The sequence below is a fragment of the Pyrgilauda ruficollis genome, unplaced genomic scaffold, assembly GCF_017590135.1.
Source record: "Pyrgilauda ruficollis isolate IOZ18807 unplaced genomic scaffold, ASM1759013v1 scaffold21, whole genome shotgun sequence".
NCBI lineage: Eukaryota > Metazoa > Chordata > Aves > Passeriformes > Passeridae > Pyrgilauda > Pyrgilauda ruficollis.
In genome coordinates this window covers 8453974-8471521 of record NW_024520318.1, presented here as the reverse complement: position 1 = coordinate 8471521, position 17548 = coordinate 8453974, and the positions used below count along the sequence as shown (strand labels likewise).

At 61.3% G+C, this 17548-nt stretch overlaps 2 protein-coding genes across 5 annotated transcripts; one reads left to right on the top strand and one right to left on the bottom strand.

The window, feature by feature from the left end:
• Window positions 1-47: 47 nt before the first annotated feature.
• LOC121353852 lies at window positions 48-2956 on the bottom strand. 4 transcript variants are annotated; one of them, XM_041468019.1, is made up of 2 exons: window positions 2755-2956; window positions 48-1906 (listed from the first exon to the last, which is right to left on the bottom strand). In XM_041468019.1, exon 2 carries the CDS (start codon window positions 1880-1882, stop codon window positions 758-760), a length of 1125 nt encoding a protein of 374 aa, XP_041323953.1. In that variant the 5' UTR covers window positions 1883-1906; window positions 2755-2956; the 3' UTR covers window positions 48-757. The 4 variants fall into 4 exon arrangements, with proteins under 4 accessions (XP_041323953.1, XP_041323956.1, XP_041323955.1 ...); XM_041468022.1 differs by having other exon boundaries at window positions 2656-2780; XM_041468021.1 differs by lacking the exon at window positions 2755-2956 and adding an exon at window positions 2321-2620.
• A 6240-nt stretch (window positions 2957-9196) lies between these two features.
• VWA5B2 (von Willebrand factor A domain containing 5B2) lies at window positions 9197-17541 on the top strand. The gene is made up of 21 exons (XM_041467831.1): window positions 9197-9335; window positions 9692-9853; window positions 10160-10385; window positions 10490-10644; window positions 11074-11205; window positions 11319-11443; window positions 11570-11746; window positions 11829-11939; window positions 12065-12267; window positions 12559-12673; window positions 12747-12932; window positions 13025-13184; window positions 13261-13550; window positions 14649-14874; window positions 14959-15303; window positions 15389-15526; window positions 15601-15720; window positions 15965-16042; window positions 16243-16312; window positions 16543-16651; window positions 16933-17541. Exons 1-21 carry the CDS (start codon window positions 9197-9199, stop codon window positions 17539-17541), a joined length of 3876 nt encoding a protein of 1291 aa, XP_041323765.1.
• The last annotated feature ends 7 nt before the right edge of the window (window positions 17542-17548 follow it).

Here is a 17548-nt window from a genome sequence, read left to right as displayed (position 1 = left end):
CTCCCCCAGGTAAATCCCAAGCTACAAAAACAACAGGAAACGAGCAGACCAGTGCATCTGTATTTAATTTGGAAATGACCACCTCCCCACGCTGCTGCAGTTTACAGGGATGCTCCATGGATAGGTCCTCAGGAGGTGCATGGCCTGAGGGACAACCTCTTCAGTGGGAATCATGTTCCACAGGCTGCTGCCATCTCACAGGGAATGTTGTGGGTCATGCCACAGAAGCAGCAGGTCTGATGGCTCAGGGAGGACGGGTGTCCATGTGCCTTTGCTCTGATGCTTAAGGCAAATCACTGGCTCAAAAGGAGAGCTTTGCTCTTGGGCTCTGACAAACCTTCCTTGTCTCTGTCTCCACTCTGGAGTGCAGTTAGAAATCAGTCCCGACAGCAAGTGAGGTACCAAAGGTTCCACTTTTCTGCACAAAATAAGCCTCTAATTCCAACACAGAGATACTGGTTTCATTTGCAGATCCAGACGTGTGCCAGCTTCCATCAGGCATGCTGTTGGGACAGGTGGGGGATGCAGTGAGGGTGACAGGACAAGAAGGCTCTGAGTGCTGACCTGGCTGGGGCAGCAAGAAGGCACTGTTTGTGGGGACCCTTACCAAGCAGGGTCCTGCTGGTACAACTTTTCAGTTCCAAGGCTGCAAACGGTTCAGGAACAGCAACTAACCTGGGTATAACTTCTATGCTAGGGAACAAAGCTGGAGTTATGCAACCAAGCAAGTATCCAGTCGAGGTAGGTAGGCAGTGGTCTATTCCTCCTTGGCCCAGACAGAGCTGCCTGCCTTCTGCTCCAGGTGGGGAATCACTGCCTCTGTGTAAAACTTCTCCAGTTTGGGCACTGTCTTCCCCCAGAACTCGCTGTCAAACTCCACAGGGACCACAGCCGTCTCCTTGTTGGTGTGCACCACGAAGTCAGCCCGCTGCAAGCCAGTGGTTCCCAGCTGGCACTGGACCTGGGTAAAGTAGGGATGATTCTTCTTCAGGACATAGGAATCCCCATCCACGTCCAGGCAGAAGTCCTTGTCCTTGCAGGCCTCCCGCACCGTCCTGTTCCTGTGCTTGTAGGGACACTTCACCTCCAGCAGCCCCAAGTCCTTCCCTGTAGCTGGATCCTTGATGATCCCATCCGGGCTGGCAGCAAGCCAATTCTTCTCGGGGTGAATGAAAAGACCACAGTCCTCCACTTGCACTGTCTTGCCCTCCCTCTGTGACTTCTGCTTGTAGGCCTCCACAGCCACCTTCTCATTGCGGATCCCCCAGGACATGGCTGGGGTCTGCACCTTGGAGCCAGAGCCCACCACCTCTTTTAGGTAGGACTTGGGCACCTCGTCTGTCTTGCTGTTGGCAAACTTGCTGTTGGCAATTTTGGGGGCCACGGAGGCAGTGATGCGGTTCTCCCGCCACTTGTACCACTTGGGGTTCTCCCGCTGGCCCCGGGTCTCCCTCTCCACCTTCGGAATGTCCTGGCCCTTTACAGGGGGCAGGATTTGGTCACAGGCCTTGCTGAGGTCAGCCCCAGGCTGCTTCTTCTGTGGGTACAGGTCAGCTCCGGCAGGACTAGCGGCTCCCTTGGCATCAGGCGCCTTCTGGGTTGTAGAACTCCTGCTGGGTGCTCTGCTCTTGTCCCCAGCATCTCCTCGGGCTCCACGGGATGCTGTGGATCTCGGCTGAGCAGAGTCTGCCTTCGTCCCCCGCCCCTGCGTGGGGGTGGCAGCCTTGGCAGCCGAAGTGCTTCGGGACTGGCTCCCTGCAGCTGCGGCCTTGGCCCGGCTGGCTGAAGTGGAAGGCGGGGGCGCAGCGGGAGCAATTTTGGAGGCGGCTGTGGCCGGTCGGGGGGATGATGTGCCAGCAGACTCCTTCCTGGGTCTCCCCATTGCTACAAGTCAGACGGTCTTATACTGTGAACATGGAATAAAGTTTAATGCAGATCTTCACAACACTTATTTCCCTGTTCTCAGCCCTCCCTGCGCCTGCTCCAGGGCACACCGTGTCCGTGCCAGAACTGCTACTCCCACACCTTCCCTCGGCTCACGTGTTACGGAGGAGTGGCAGCTGGCCCAGCTGGGGTGCTCGCTCTCACCCCCCTTCCCGGCATCCCAGCCCGGGCCGCCCCGAGGGCAGGGCGGGGGCACGGCGGCCCCGCGGAGCCGCCCCCGGCAGCGGTGCCCGCAGGAGCCGCTTCTGCCCGGGAGCGGCGCGTTCCCCGCGGGCCCGTCCGCTCGGCCAGCGGCGGTGCCGGGCAGGCCCCGGGGATCCCAGGCGCGCTCCGGGACCGCGGTGCGGAGCTCCCGGCCCGGTGCCGCCGCTCTCACCGCTCCGCCGCCGCTCCGGAAGCGCGTCCCGCCTTCACCACGTGCCGCAGGGGCGGCGGCCCCGGTGCGGCGGGGAGGGAGGGAGGGAGGCGGGCAGGGAGGCGCGGGGCCGGGCGCAGCCGGCGGCCGAGCCCCCGGTCCCCGCTAGAGGGAAGCAGCCGCTCGGCCATTCGCGCCTCGGGATGTGCCTGGGCATGCCCGCTCCGCTCCGGCCCGACATCCCTCCGCCTTCCCCGCATCACGCCGCTCCCGGCACCCCCGGGCTGGGGACAAACCCCCCGCCCGTGGGCAGAGGGCTGAGCCTCCCGAGCTCCACCGTGAAGGGACAGGCTGACCTGACGGGACCCCGCCGAGCCCCGATGGCCCAAGCTGATCTGAACCTCCACGTCCCGGCGTTCGGGAGAAGGGCAAGAAGCTGGAGCGGCGATACCCACCGTGCAGCGCCCGCTGTGCCGTGCCGTGCCCGCTGTGCCGTGCCGTGCCGTGCTGTGCTGCCGGCGGAGCAGCTCCGGCAGGGCTGGCACAGCCCCACCTCCGAGCCTCGCCCAGGGCTCAGCCCCCGGGCAGGGAGCGGAGGCAGGCGTCACGGCACGGAGTTTCAGGTTCCCCAAATCCGGGCAGTTTCGGTTTCTGCAGAGGCTGCTGCAGCTCCCCCCGGGCCCGCCCCGCGGCTGGGAGCCCCTGTTGTTTTCGGCTGCCGAAAGCAAATCCAGCAGCCACCAGTGTGTGGCCTGGGTCTGTGTCAGAGCCAGCCCCACAGGGGCTTCCAGCCCCTCCATCTACCTCTGCCAGCATCCTGGGAAGATTTCAGTCAGGCAGGCTGAAGTGCTGGCAGCATTCCCAGCCCCTCTCCCCAAGGATCCCAGATGTCTCCACCAGCCATCTCTAGCTCTGCTGATGTGTCGTTTCATTTCCTCCCTCCAGGCTCTCTGTAACTCCCTACAGCTGGGCAGACCAGTATTATGCAGGTTAAGCCAAAGTGTGCCTGATTTTGACCAGAAACAACAGTGGTACCTTCCTCCTCCATGGCTACCCATCCCCACGGTTTGGTTTAGTTCTTGGTTATTATGGAGCAGCTAAACAGGACACCCCTGCCTCTCTCCCTGCAGGCAAGCCTGTGCAATCTTCAGCGGGGTCTGAGGAGTTGCAGCTGCATTGAGCACAGTTCCTGCCAGCCTGGGTTTTGGGTTATTTCCCAAAATAGCTCAACTCACACTAAATTCACAGGGCTTATCAGCTACTCAGGGCCTGAGAGCATCTGTAAAATCTCTGTGGTCTGTGCCCCCTCCAGCAAGCCCTATCAATGGGTGATAATTCAGCTCCAGGAAGAGGTGATTTGGGGATAAATACCCAGATCCTGATTGGTCCCTTGGGCTGTGCTGCAGCTGCTGGCGAGGTGTTACTGGGGTGTGAAGGTGCTGAATGGAGCCATTGGGCTGAGCTGAGCCTCTCTTTGCAGAGTTTAGCACGTCGTAGCTCAGCACTCTGCCAAAGAGCAATGCCAAGCTCTCCAGGTCTATTTGTGTCGGTGATGAACTGCTGTAGGGAAGCTGTGACAGTGCAGAGCAGGGACACAAACACCTGATGCTGCTGGGAGCAGACTGGGATGGAGCCCTTCTGTGTCTCCCGCCGAAGCTGCCAGCACGCTGGGGAGGCTCAGCTGTGTCCCCAGTGCTGCACGTGCCGTTGTCACTCACCTGCTGCCACACCGGGGCCACCTCTGATCCTGGGGGCTGGCCAAGCTCCATCACCCTGGCTGGTGGCACTGAACCAGTGCTCGCATTTGGATGCTTTTATTCGCCTCAGCTTGGCCTAGAAATGATATCTCAGAGAAAAATCAAAGCTTGTGGGTTTTTCCTGGGGCTGGAGTGGCTGTGGCGCGTGCTGTGGTGATGGGAGCGGGAGTGCCGTGCACGTCCCAGGCTGTGTGGATGTGTCGTGGTGTGTGTGGGGCCTCCAGCAGCTCCCAGAGCTGGTGGCTGTCACGGAGGGATAACACATGGATTAGCATCCTTCTCCTGTGGTCGTAAAGGAGAGGGAAGGGGAGCAGCTGCACACTTCAGCTCTCCTCTCTGCACCGGGAGGGGAAGGGGTATGCCATGGGCCATCTCACATGGGGGAGGGAATGGCCCAGAGTGCTCTAGCAAGGGCCCTAGGGATGCACAGAGTGCCTCTTGGCCAGATAATTGTTGACTAAAGCTCGGGGTGAGGGGTCAGGAAGGAGGAGCGTGTCTCACACTGCAGCCAAGGGCATCTTCCACTGAGATTTCCCTCCGTTGCTCCTGTGAAACCTGTGTCAAGGGGCTGAAGCTGCAGTGCCATATGGGTCAGCTCAGAGGTGAGATCTAAAAATACCTGCTGAGGACGGGGGACTGCTCCCCTTGTGGAGCTGCTGGATTCTTCTGCCCCAGTTTGTGCCTGGACTGGCTCCAGGTTCCGTGTGGCTGTGGCGGTGGGTTCTGCGGTGCAGGAGGTGGGGGGGACTCCTCTCTGTGCTCTATAAAAAGGAGCTGCAGCAGCACAGTCCTATCTATAGCACAGGGAGCTGCCTGGGAAAGGCAGGGCAGGGATTAGCCCAAATCTGATGGATTTCTCTGGTCCTGCTTTTGAATGTGGGGCTGTCAGTGGCTGAGGGATTCCCAGTGCGCCCCGGGCTGTGAGATCTCCCTGCCAGCAGACATGTCCTGACTTTGCTGGGATTTCCTGACTGTCTGCACCTTCCCCAGGGGGGCTTGTTGTCACACTTGTCTCCCAAAAGCTGCGCTGTCCCTGAATCCCCTCTCCTTCCAGCTCCTCAGGGCTGTGATTTCACTGCAGCACATGGAGGCTGATGAGGAAAGCCCAGTGGTACCCCAAGGCATCTGGGTTTGGGGTGGATATTGAGCATCTACCTGCTCCCAGTCATTTTGTTATGGTCTCAGGGCAGCTGAGACCTTTCCTAGTGAAGCTGGTTGTGACACTTGTGGCCAGCATGATTTGTACTGGAGAGTTCAGCTGGTTGATGGGGGCTATTTTGCCTCATCTGCTGGGGGGCACACAGGGGGTGGTTACATGTCCCAGTCAGACAAACCCCGTGGTTTTTCTTGCTGTAGCATCACCAGGGGTCTCAGCAGTTTGCCTGGACATTGCTATTCTGTGGGTACAGAGCAGCCCACAGCCAAGGACTCTGCTCTTGACTGGTGCCTGTCACTCTGTGAGGGTGTTGGCTGTCCCCTGAGACCCCCATGGCTCCCCGTGAGAGCATCCCCCCACCCCCCCAGGGTGCCGGTATAGGGAGTGTGTCTCTTTAATGAGGCTGGGCTTGGAGCAGCTCTGCTGCTGGCACAGGGAGTGAGGGATGGAGCGAGGGCGGTGAAGGAGCCAGTGCCAGAGAGGGAGCCTGCAGCAGGGAGAGGCGGGGAAGGAGCGCTCATCCCCCGGGTACCGCAGCCACCCAGACACAGGGACAGGGAAACCCATCCCCAGGGAAGAGGGCTCTGCAGAAGGCAGGGACCCAGCAGGTGCTGAAAGGAGCCTGCAGCCTCTGTGTCATCCTCATCCTCCTCCTCCAGGTAAGGACCAGGGGCAGGCAGGGCAGAGACCGTGGTGGTTTGGGACCCCAAGGGTGTCTCACAATTCCTCAGTGTCCTAGGGTTGTGCATCCGCTGTCAGGGCAGCTCTGGGTCAGAGGAGGGGTGAGAGGTGGAGATGAGACAGCAGGGCCACAAAAGTGCTGAAATCACCATCCGGCAGGGAGCAGACAGGGCTGGCTCCAGTAACTGCTGGGAGCACGCTCCAGGTCATCAGCAGCCGGTCCCTGGCCCACGATTGTCCCGTGGTGGGGGACACTGGGACCCTTCTGTGGCACTGCCCTGCCAGGGTTTGCCCTTGTCAGGGGAAATCCGTGGGGCTGAGACTTTTCTTTTGGGGGGTTCATGTGTTAGGGTGCATTGAGGACAAGTAACTCCTGTTCCCTGACACAAGGATGGGTTTTTCCAGGGCTTTTGGTGGCTCTGGGGAGGCGAGAGCAGCAGCTCAGGTCCTGGAGGTGGTGGTCCTGGATGTGAGGCCGGAGTCAGGGTGTGAGTGCCAGCTTGCACGCGCGTGTGCAGTGGACTCTGTTCCCTGTTCCCACTCCCCAGCAGACAAAGCAGGAGGCACCACAGGCTGGAGACAGTGCTTTGCTCCATCCAGCAGCTCCTTTCCCCTTCGCTCCTCTTTGGGCTCTGCAAAGTGGTGTGTCCCATGGGTACAGGACAACAGCACCATCACCTCCTGCCTCCATGGCCTTCTCCATGCTCCAGGAGTTGGGATGGATCCTGCTCTCCTGCCTTTGTGCCCTTTGTGAGACATGGGATGTCTCACAGGGAGAGGAGGCCAGGGAAGCAGGGGGTAACGCAGCTGAGCAGCAGGGGCAGCAATGGCCCCTCACTCCAGGCACTCTTGCAGAGGTTTGGCTCCTCTCCTTCCATCCTTTCTATTGAACCTGCCTGTGTGTCTGTCACCAATGGAAATTTCCGCTGGCTTTGCCTGTGTCGGGTTTGGCCTCTACCTTGCCCCGGACCGTGCTGAACCCCGGCTTGGGCGGCGGTTGCTGCAGCAGGTGAAACTCTGGCAACTCCCCAGGCAGCTAAGGAGGGTCTGCTGGGCTCAGGCACCTGCCTCTCTTTCCAGCCTTGCTGGGAAACTCAGCCTGCCCACAGGCGAGAAGAGAAACATTGATTTATTCTGACCTAGGGAAGAGTCAGCTCCGTCTTGCCTTCACAGACAGTTTTTAGCTGCCAGCATAGAGAGCTACCCCCAGCCTGCTGTAGCCCTTTTATATTGCGGGTGTTGCTGGATAAACCAGCTCCTGTAGGCAGTAGGTGGAGGGGAGGAAGAAGAGAGGGCTGTGAAGGTACTGGAAATAATGCTGGGGATGGGGAGAGGGCTGGGGACCTGTTGGTGGTGCCACATTGGCATCTGGGGACAAGTTGCTGCCCCAGGGAAAGAGGATGAAGAGGCTGGGGTGAGGACCATCAGGTCTGGTTTTATTCATTACCACGGGGCTTAGAGCAGCCAGCACAAAGCGTGGCAGGGCCAGATGGGGCCTGTTTACTCTGTGAGGGTAAATGCAAAGAGAAGTGATAAACGCAGCCGGGACGGCTCCTCCAGCGAGCCCCTGGTAAACAAGCTGGCAGTGACCCGGCCGACGGCGGCACGGCAAACAGCGGGCACGTTGCTGAGCACTAAACTGGGTGTCTTGGGAACAAATTAAACAGCTTTGGGGAGAAATACATCTTTCATGGCTCAGTGTGGCTGGGTTGGAGGCATCCTGGTCTCCAGATCCCATCTGGGTGCTGTGGTCGGGGCAGGAAGCAGCTGTTGATATTCCCAACTGTGGAACTGCAAGTGTGGAGGAGCAGCAGGCTGTGCAGGGACCCTGTGCCACCTTGTGTGCTGGGAGCACAGTTTGGAGGGCGCAGCAGTGTGTGCAGCATCCTGCACAGAGGGTGGAGGGCTGTTGATGATGGGGTGTGGTTGGGTGGCCAGGATCTGCCAGCATAACCCTGCAATGCCAGCTGAGCATGTAAATGGCTCTCCTCTGGTGTAATGGGCTGATTTTCCTGGGATGCAGCCACGTTGCTAATGCACTTCTGCACTTCTGCAAGGCTCCCTGTTTTGTGCCAGCTGAGAGTTTGGTCCTGGTGCTGCCTCCAAGGATGTAGCCCTGCTCCACTTTCAAGGATGCTCTGTGAGAGGCACTCCGTGACCACACGCTGAGGGCACCCCGAGCCTCCCATTACCAAAGCTCTTATGAGCTGTTTCCAGGATGAAGGCCACTGGAGTGGGGGCACCAGATGGCTCAGTTGTACCTGGCATTGTCCTTGCCCTGGGCACACTGTGTGCTGCAGCACCAGCACACGGCGTGGGGCAGGGGCCTTGCTGCTGCTGGGTCACAGGGGCTTGGGGCAGAGCAGAGGTGCAGACCCACGAGTGGAGCAGACCCCATGCACACTGTCCCCACATCCACACAGCCAGGGCTGAGGCTGACAGGAATATTTTACACAAATACTTGATGGCACAGGGTGGGCTGATCTTGTAGAGATGCCTTGACTCCAGACAATTATTTATGATGCTGCTCCTGAGTGTTTTTCCCAAGGGAAAGAGAGGTTTGGAGTGGGTTCATGCCACAGCTGGAAGGTATCCCCAGCCACCTCTCTTCCTCCCAAAGGGTGGGACCTTAGACACATCCATGTCTGGGCAAAGAAGGTGATGATCATCCACTTGTCGGGCTCCACCCTGCAGTGCATTCCCTCTCTGCTGTTCTTCCGTGCAGCACTGACCTTGTTGTTAATTATTAAACCCCCAGCAAACACTGCTGGCTGCTTTGTCCTAGTTACACTGTGGGCTTCTCACCCTTCTGGTTGTTTTTTTTTTTTTTTTCTTTTTTTAACAAATTACCCTGGTAACCTCTGTGGACGAATGGAGATGGGAGCAGCAGATGCTCCTGTCCCAGCCAGTGCAGGAGATGGCCTGGAGCTGCTCTGGGCCGGCTGAGAGATGGGCTGCATGACATTGGCCATTATCTATTCTGTTCAGGGGTCCCTGTTTGTCTGCCAGGGCTTGGGGCTTGCATGTAACCACTGCCCACAGGAGTTTTGTTGCCCTCTCTGGGGGTCCTGTGGATCTAGACCTGGTTTGCAGGTGGGCTGGGGTCCAAGGAGAGACCTGAGTCCAGATCCATGTGTTCTGTGCATGCTGAAGAGCAGCCTGGGATGTGGGAGGGCTGGAGACCTGCTCCTTGCAGGCTGGGCAGGTGTAAATGGCTTGTGGGCAGAAGCTCCTTCCAGCAGACCGTGTCCCTGGCATCCAGTGCCTTCCCTCCCTCTGCTCACAGCTGTCCACTGAGGGACCATGCCAGGCCTCTACGCCCTCTTGTCCTGGGAGGCTCTGCCCCTGAAGAGCTCCACGGTGAAGGCTTGTGCCAACGGGTACTCGCTGAGCATCACAGCTCACCTCACGTACACCAACCCCCACAAGGAGCCTGTGGAAGGTAAGGGAGGGCTATCAGGTGTGGCAGGGACTGCACGGCCCCCTGAAAGCCCCTGTGCTGGAGAGCGTCCTGTCTCCAGCCCATCTGTGTCCCGACCCCCAAACCTTGCTCAGTCTGGGGAGCAAAGACAGAGGCTAGCAGAGGTGGGGCCACTGTCACACGCTGTGGGCAGGAGGAGAGTGACACTGAGCAAACAGATTGCCATCACAGAGGAAGAGGAGGGTTTCATCCTCGCTCTGGGTCGCTCCTGTGTCTCACTGGCGTGCTGTGAGTCAGGTTCTCAGCGGGGCTCCCATGGGCTGTTCGTGCAGCGATGGCCGTGCCGGCATCTGCCTCGGGGCTCTCTCTGCCTGCAGGCATCTTCATCTACCCGCTGGAGGAGTCGGAGGTGGTGGCGGGCTTTGAGGCAGCAGTGGGCAGCCGGCGGGTGACGTTCCAGCTCCAGAACCGGCACCGGGTGCAGGACTGCTGCCTCCAGTGCAGCCCCAGCCCCGGGCGGCTGCGCCGCTGTGCCAGCGGTAAGTGCCCTGCCGTGGGTGCTGCTGTTGGCTGCTCCTGGCCAGGAGGCTCAGAACAGGCAGGGGGAAGTGTGGGGGAATACGAGGGGCTGAGAGCCCCTGCCAGTGCCTGGGGGGGTCTCTGGGGCTGGAGATCTCAACGTCTCCTTTCCCCTCCCTGCACCACTTCTGGGGCTCTGCCATCATGGGCACAGCCTTCATGACACCTGTGCTCTGCTGTCACCTTTGGGAGCGATTAGGGCCACTAATGACCTCCTCCACAAACCTCACTGACCTCCCCCCATCCCTCCTCCCTCTCCTGCCCAGGCCACCTTGTCTTGGATGAGGACGTGGAGCGCTCCACCTTCATCATTGTCACCGGCACGCTGTGCCCATCGGAGAGCCTGGCTGTCACCCTGAGCACAGTGCAGGAGCTGCCCACGCTGCCAGACGGGGCCCTGCGCCTCCTCCTGCCCCCCGTCCTCACACCCCACGTCCCCGCCGACCCCGAGAGCGAGCCGGCAAGCTTGTGTGACGACAGGTTGGCCCTATGGTGATTTTCATGGCTTCCTCAGTCTCTGCCATCCCAGGGGGGCGATGCCAATGCTGGGCCAGCAGGCCAGGGGGCAGGAGCCATCACCCCCTCTCCCCTTGCAGCCCCACAAGCTGTTTTGGGGGGCCAGGTGCCCGGAGCCAGTCACCCACTGTGGTGCCTGTGGACAGCGTGGATGTCTTTCGGGGACGACCCTACAACCCTTTTCCTTACGAGTTTGCATTCGAGCTGCTGGTGAAGGGCCCCTGCTTGCTGGCAGGTAGGGTGTGTGGCGTGGGTATTATCAGCTGGTTGTGTAAAACCTCCTCAAAATATGGGTGATGTTCCCTGGTCCCTCCCTTCTAGGAGGATGTGAGGGCCTGTTCCTGGGCATCCTCTTGCCCTCCTTCCAGGTGAAGAATCCCTTTTCCCATTCCATCCCTGGGGCTGGGATCCCTCAAAGTCATCCTGCCTGTGCCTTTGGGCAGCTCTAGGTCAGCAGCCTCCTTCCCTGGGGTGATGTGATGCACTGGGGAGAGGGTGGGTGAGGAGGGGAATGAGGTTACTTGGTGGGGATGTGTTCTTTGCTGCTGGCCCAGTCAATCCCATTAGCTCTGTCAGGAACAAGCTGCTGCTGTGGGGCCCGCTGGGTGGGGGGCTGAGGAGGGGGTTTGTGGGGAACTGACCTGCTGCCTTCCCTTCTTTGCAGGGCTGGAGAGCCCCTCACATGCCCTGAGAGCTGACGCCGACCCCTGGGCCAATTCTGCCACCACCACCTGTGTCACCCTAGCCGAGCCCCACCGCTATGACAGGGACCTGGAGATCATCCTCTACCCTTGTGGTGAGAGAAGATGGAACCCCTTGGAGGGTTTGAGGCATCACCCCAGAAACATCCAGAGCATCCCCCAGCCCCTTGCAGCACAACGTAGCTCAAAACTCTCCTGTGCCCCCCAGAGCCCCACAGCCCCCACCTGGTGATTGAGGATGGCACCATGACATACCCCGAGTACGAGGCGCACATCCGGAGCCGCCGGGATTACGTGAGGATTGCCAGGAAGGACAGCAGTGGCGAGAGACAGGTGACAGGGCAGAGCTACTGCTGCCCCAGCCAGGAGGAGGGAAGGGGGAGGTGGTGGGATGTGGGTGAGGCAGACCTTGGTGTGGTCTGGAGGGTGTGAGAAAGCTCTGCCCTGCCTGGCTCGCAGGTGGCTTTTGTGCAGAAGCGTTTCCACAAAGACATCTTCCCCAACCCCGTGCTGATGCTGAACTTCTGCCCGGCTGTGGAGGGCGCCCCCGGGGACCTGCAGAGCGTCACCCGTGAGCTCCTCTTCCTCATCGACCGCAGCGACTCCATCAGCGGCCCTGACCTTGACAAGGTCAAGGTGAGGCACGGCCATGGGTCCAGGGGTGCTCCCTGCGTGGCCAGCCCTTAGCAGCTGTCCCTGGTCCCTGCTGTCACCTCAGGAGGCTTTGCTGGTGGCCCTGAAGAGCCTCCCGTCAGGAACACTGCTCAACCTCGCCAGCTTCGGCGCCGACATCAAGCCGTTCTTCCCATCCAGTCGCCTCTGCAGCAATGTGAGTACCACAGGCAAATCCTGGGGATCCACTAACCCCTCTTTGTCCTTCTCCCAGCTCCTTGGCTTGGGGTGGGGGCTGGTGAGGCAGGGGACCGCTGCAAGGCCGGCTCTTTGTGCTGGCAGGAGACGTTGCGGCGTGCCTGCGAGCACCTCGGCGGACTGCGGGCAGACTCTGGTGGTACCAACCTGCTGGCAGCCCTGGGCTGGGCGCTGGCACAGCCCCTCCACCACGGCTACCCTCGCCAGCTGTTCCTCTTCACTGGAGCAGCAGCGGGCAATGCCAGCAGGATCCTGCGGCTGGTGCGCAGGCAGGCCAGCACCGTCAGGTACGGCACCGGCACCGGCAGGTCTCGGTGTTCCCTAAATTGCCCGCGCTGTTCCCACTGATTTCTCTTTGTGCAGCCTCAAATCTTACTGCGCCTGCCCCAAGGGTGTGCTTCCCCCTTCGCATCCCTCAGCCCTCGGCTCTTCCTGGGGTGCCCCAGCCCAGCACAGAGCCAGGGCAGCACTCTGGCTGTCAGATCCCCCTGCCCATCCCTGCTGAAGGGCTCACTGCTGGCTTTGCCAGCCCCGGCCCCAGCCCAGCCGTGGCTTTCCATCCCCTGGCTCTCCCGCAGGTGCTTCAGCTTTGGCATGGGCCCGCGGGCGTGCCGGCGGCTGCTGAAGGCCATGGCCAAGGTGAGCCGGGGCTGTGCCGAGTTCCTGAGTCCAGCTGAGAGGCTGCAGCCCAAGGTAAGACCCAGGCAGGGGCAGGGGGGCACGGGGGCACCGCTGTGTGTGACATTGTCCCCACTCCCCACCCCAGCTGATCAAGTCCTTGAAGAAGGCGATCGAGCCAGCCATCAGCGACATCACCATCGACTGGTATGTCCCCGACAGCATGGAGGCTCTGCTCTCGCCCACCGAGCTCCCGGCCCTCTACCCCGGTGACCGCCTCGTCAGCTACTGTGTCCTCTACAGCATCGCCCGCTTCGGGGACAGGCGCCCACTGGTACGGCTGGCGCTGGCCTGGGGGGTGGCATGGTCCCTGTGCTGCGGCTGCTCCCCCAGCTGGGGCTGATGGTGCTGTCCTCTCTCTCCTAGGGCCAGGATGGGGCTCGCCAGAGCTCCCGAGGTTCAGCCTTTCTCTCCCAGCAGGAAGTGCTCAGTCCTGGGGAGAGCCATCAGCCACGCCAGAGCAACCCAGGAACTGGGGATGCCTCCCTGGACGTTTTTTCTGGAAGTACAGAGGTGTCAGAGCGGAGTGAGTGGGGTCCAGAGCTGGGGCAGGGGGCAGTCATGGGAGCCATGGGCTAACAGGGTGTGTGCTCACCGGGCAGGTATTGATCCTGTTTCTGGGGGAGACATCTGGAAGCGGATTTACCAGCCCTCCTACATCCAGGAGCAGTATGTCCTGACACACTGCTCTGTCAGCACTGACCGCAGCCAGGGGCTGCTCTCCCGCAGCTCCACCAGCAGCGAGTCCACGGGTTCCCGGGATGTGGCTCCCGAGGGTGGCTCCTCGGCCCCTGGTGCTGATGTCACCTCCCAGCAGGGCCAGAAGAGCCTGTCCCTCTGCGAGTCCTCCACCAAATCTGCCCCGCTGCCCTCTGCCCCAGCTGGCACCAAGGTAAGGATGCCAGTGGGATGCAGGGGCTCATGGAGTGGGGGTTGTTCATGGCTTAGCTGCAGCCTCGCTGCCCCATTGTGCCCAGGCATCTGCCCACTGGGCGGGAAAACAGAGTGCTGTAGCCTGAATTTTAAGCAAGGATAAGCAATGGATGCCATGAGGATGTTCCTGGGTGGTTTTGCCCTACTGAGGTGGGACAGCTGGGGACCAAGCAGCTGTTTCCTTAGCGTCCCTAGCCAGCAGTCAGCTGAGTGTCAAACAGACCACTGAGCCAGCTCAGTGACGCCTTAAAGCTGCAGAAACCAAATGAAAATAGCTGGGCTGGCATCACGTAACAAATCTGTTGAGCCAGAGAAGAAAGGCTGGCTGGCTGGGCTTCAGCCTGGCTCCTGCAGCCCTCAGCCAACACTGCCAGACATTTCATTAGCAATGGGCCACATCCTTACTGCTTCATACCTGGGTTTAAAACCCAGCTGGGTCGCTGGGGTGGGGAAAGGCAGCTGCCCCGGTGATGACGGCCCCAAGCTTGGTGAGGCCAGCTGTCACCCAGCACCAGGACACGCTCCTTCCCAGTGGCACGGCTTAGGTAACCCACTCCTGTCACACAGCAGCACAGCTGGTGCCCTTTGCTGCTGAAATGTCAAGCGTAAGTGATTTCCCTGCAGAGTAAATGATCCTCCCAACTCCCTGCTGACAGGGTGAGAGGTAGCATGGGTGCCACTGCCCTGACGTGGCTTTTAGGGGAAGCATCTCAATGCAGGGACACCACTCTGCACTGGGAAATGCGTCCCATTGTAACATCATCCAGCCCGAGTATCCTAGTTAGCCTCACTTCTGCACACACACAAATCCCTGGCAACTCCAGCATCAGCCTGAGTCAGTCCCCAGGGATGTTTGCAAACTCTTGTGTGGGTGCTTCCCATGTCTGTGGTGCCAAGGCAGCATCCCTGGGAAGCAGCTGGTGCCAGCCTGCAGAGCACTGGGGCTGACGACAGCTGAGGCTCCAGCCAGCAGCAGGAGAGGAGCAGGAGCCCCATGGCAGCTCAGGGCAATCCGGGCTCCGTGCTGGGTTTGCCCACAGCCTTGTCCCCACCGCAGGTGACAGTGGCCCTGAGCACGGAGGAGCTGGAGTGGCAGAAGAAGGTGCTGGCACGTGCTGCCCTGGCTGGGCGCAGCTTCTCCACGCCCCACGGGGAGCTGGATGCCCATCGGCTCTGCCAGGCCCTGGAAAAGGTGTCGCAGAAGAGGAACCAGTCCCTGGAGGGGCGGCTGGATGAGCTGGGACCCCAGCCACGGCAAATGCAGCCCGGTGCAGTGGAGTCAAGTGTGTGCTGGCTCTGGGGACGAGGGCGGTGGGGTGGAGCCAGGTGCCCCCGCCTTGCTGAGCCCAGCCTTTGCCCTTGCCCAGATAACCTCCTCTCGCCCACCCACCTGGACTGGGACATGCTGGTGGAGCCCTCCTACCTCTTCAGTGCCTCGCCAGTGCCCGAGCCAGGGCAGCCCAGCCTGGGTGATGCCAGCGTGCCCCTGCGCTGCCAGGTGGTGATCCACGCGCTGCGAGCCGGCAAGCCCGTGTCCTGGGAAGTGACAGCCTCGCTGGAGTCACTGCTGCAGCCCCGGGAGGGGCCGGGCAGGGAGGACCAGCCGCGGAGAGTGGCCAAAGCCTGGGACAAACCCCTGCATCGCCTGGCAGCGCGCTCCGTGGTCCGGGACAACGAGAGCGTGGCACAGCGGGAAGCCAAGCTGGAGCAGGGTGGGTGCTGGAGCAGGGTGGGTGCTGGAGCGTCTCCCCGGTGTGGCTCCGGCATCCCCCGCTCTAACCGCGTTGCTCCGGGCAGGTTTTGCCCGCCGGTTCCGCCTGAAAGCCGTGCAAACCAGCAAAGCCTGCAACGTGCCTTCCCTCTACACCCGCCTGGTGCCCGTGGACGGTGCCACGCAGGCAGCCCTGCCCGCAGCCCCCGAGGTGTGGGGCATAGGTACGGACAAGGCCATGGTGGGAGGGAGAGGGGGCAGCAAGGGGACAGGGTTGAGGTGGCTTCATCCCTTGCAGCTGGCTCAGGCAGCCGGACACGAGCTGCTGCAGCAGGGAACTGGCACCACCAGAGCTCCTCAGCGGGTCAGGGGCAGCAGCAGGGTGTAGAGGAGCAGCATGAGGCCCCTGGCACTGCAGGTACTGAGTCAAACCTTTATGTCAACTTCTGCTCCCCAGGGATCTGCACTGGGGTCTCTGGAGACGCTCAGCTGGTGGCTGTGTGGGGCTGGTCCTGCCTAGGGTGCTGTGGGCATCTGGAAAGAGGCATCTGCCCCATACTGGGGAGGGGGGTGTGGGAGGACAGCACAGCAGCCCCTGAGAGCAGCTGTGAGCCCTGAGGGTCCCTGGAGCCCGGGGCCCCACAAGATTTGCTCTTTTGCAGAGCGAGATGGGATCGCCAGGTCTCCAGGCAGCATCTCCTCCCCTACCTTTGGCTGGGAAAAGCAGAACTACTCAAACGGTGTGTTCAGGCTGGAGGGGGCTGAGGGCTGGATGAGGGTGGGAGATGGGGTACCCTCGATGTCCTGCCACAGCTGGAGCATCCACTGTGCCCTCAGTGCCCTGGACACGTGGGCTGAGCTGCCCTCCCAGCTACTGGGCAGTGGGAGACACCTCTGGGTGCATCATGTTCCCACTGTGCTTAACTCTTCCCCCTTGCAGGGCCTCCATCCAGCCCCTCCACCACCTCCATGGGCTCCCAGAAGTCCACAGAGAGCATTGCAGGCTCCAGGTGACACTGTGGGATGGGGGGATGTAAGGGACCAAAAAATGGCATGTTGTGGGGAGAGGGGGACAGTGCCACTTTTTAGGAGCTGCTGGTCCCTTGTCCTGTGCCAGCTCCTGCAGCAAAAGTGGGGGGGGGGCGGGTTGGCACTCCAGCCCCTTCCCTGCAGCAGTCTGGTGTCCAGCTGCCTTTCAGGAATTCCCCCCAGTCCTGTTATGTTGCCTGTGACCCCGCAGGTTTAGCCTGAGCAGGCGCAGGGGTCCCAGCCTGGTGCTGCGCCCGCAGTGCCTCAGCCCAGAAAGCGAGCGCTCCAGCAACCACGCCAGCCATGACTACCTCCCGCTGGTAAGGACCTGCTCCCTGTCCCCATCCCAGCAGGGGGACCTGCCCTGCTGGGTGCCAGCTGAGCCACCCAGGTCGTGTCCAGCAGCATGAGCAGCGGAAGATGCTCCCAGTAGGTGCCTGCTCAGCCCTGCTGCATCCTTAAATGTCTCTGGCTGGCTTTTTGGGGGGCATTAGACTGTCCCTGTGCCCCAGGGACACTCCTGCAGCACCCAGTGTTTGGTGCTGCGGTGGGTTTGCACCCCTGCCTGCTCCCCACACTCATCTGTGTCCCCTCCTTGCAGGTGCAGCTGCAGCAAGCCCGGGGTCCGTTCCAGCTCACCGAGAGCTTCTCTGAAGTGGTGCAGATCCCCCTGGACCGCCTGCGCCGCGCCTCCCCCTACGCCTCCCACCGTGCCAGCCTCAGCCCCGTGTCCCCAGGAGCCAGGAGCATGCCTGAGGCAGGACCCGGGGCTGAGGAGGGCGAGGAGCCCATCACAGCCCCGCAGCCCAGCTCGCCCCCATCCCGCAGCACTTGCTCCGAGGTGCTCAGCGCAGCCGCGTGGGCGCAGGCGGACAGCGGGCACGGCTCCGAGTCCGACACCGGGCCCCACTCGGCTGCCCCCTCTGAGGCCGGTGTGAGCTGTCAGGACACGGGGCCAGAGGATCTGGAGAGTGCCAGCTGGGCCACGGCGGTGGCTTTGGCGTGGCTGGAGCATCGCTGCGCTGGGTTCTTTGAGGAGTGGGAGCTGGTGGCAGCCAAGGCGGACGCGTGGCTGCAGGCACAGCGCCTGCCCGAGGGGGTGGACGTGGGCTGCCTCAAAGGGGCAGCCAGGCACTTGTTCCTGCTGCTGCGTCACTGGGACGAGAACATCACGCTGAACATGCTGTGCTACAACCCCAACAACGTCTGACGGCCGC

Bases quoted from the DNA above. Each gene is read 5' to 3' on its own strand.
- LOC121353852 (XM_041468019.1), bottom strand. From the start codon at position 1,882: ATGGGGAGACCCAGGAAGGAGTCTGCTGGCACATCATCCCCCCGACCG.
- VWA5B2 (XM_041467831.1), top strand. From the start codon at position 9,197: ATGCCAGGCCTCTACGCCCTCTTGTCCTGGGAGGCTCTGCCCCTGAAG. The intron at 11,747-11,828 runs GTGAGGCACGGC...CTGTCACCTCAG, and splicing joins CTGACCTTGACAAGGTCAAG to GAGGCTTTGCTGGTGGCCCT. The intron at 15,721-15,964 runs GTACTGAGTCAA...GCTCTTTTGCAG, and splicing joins TGAGGCCCCTGGCACTGCAG to AGCGAGATGGGATCGCCAGG.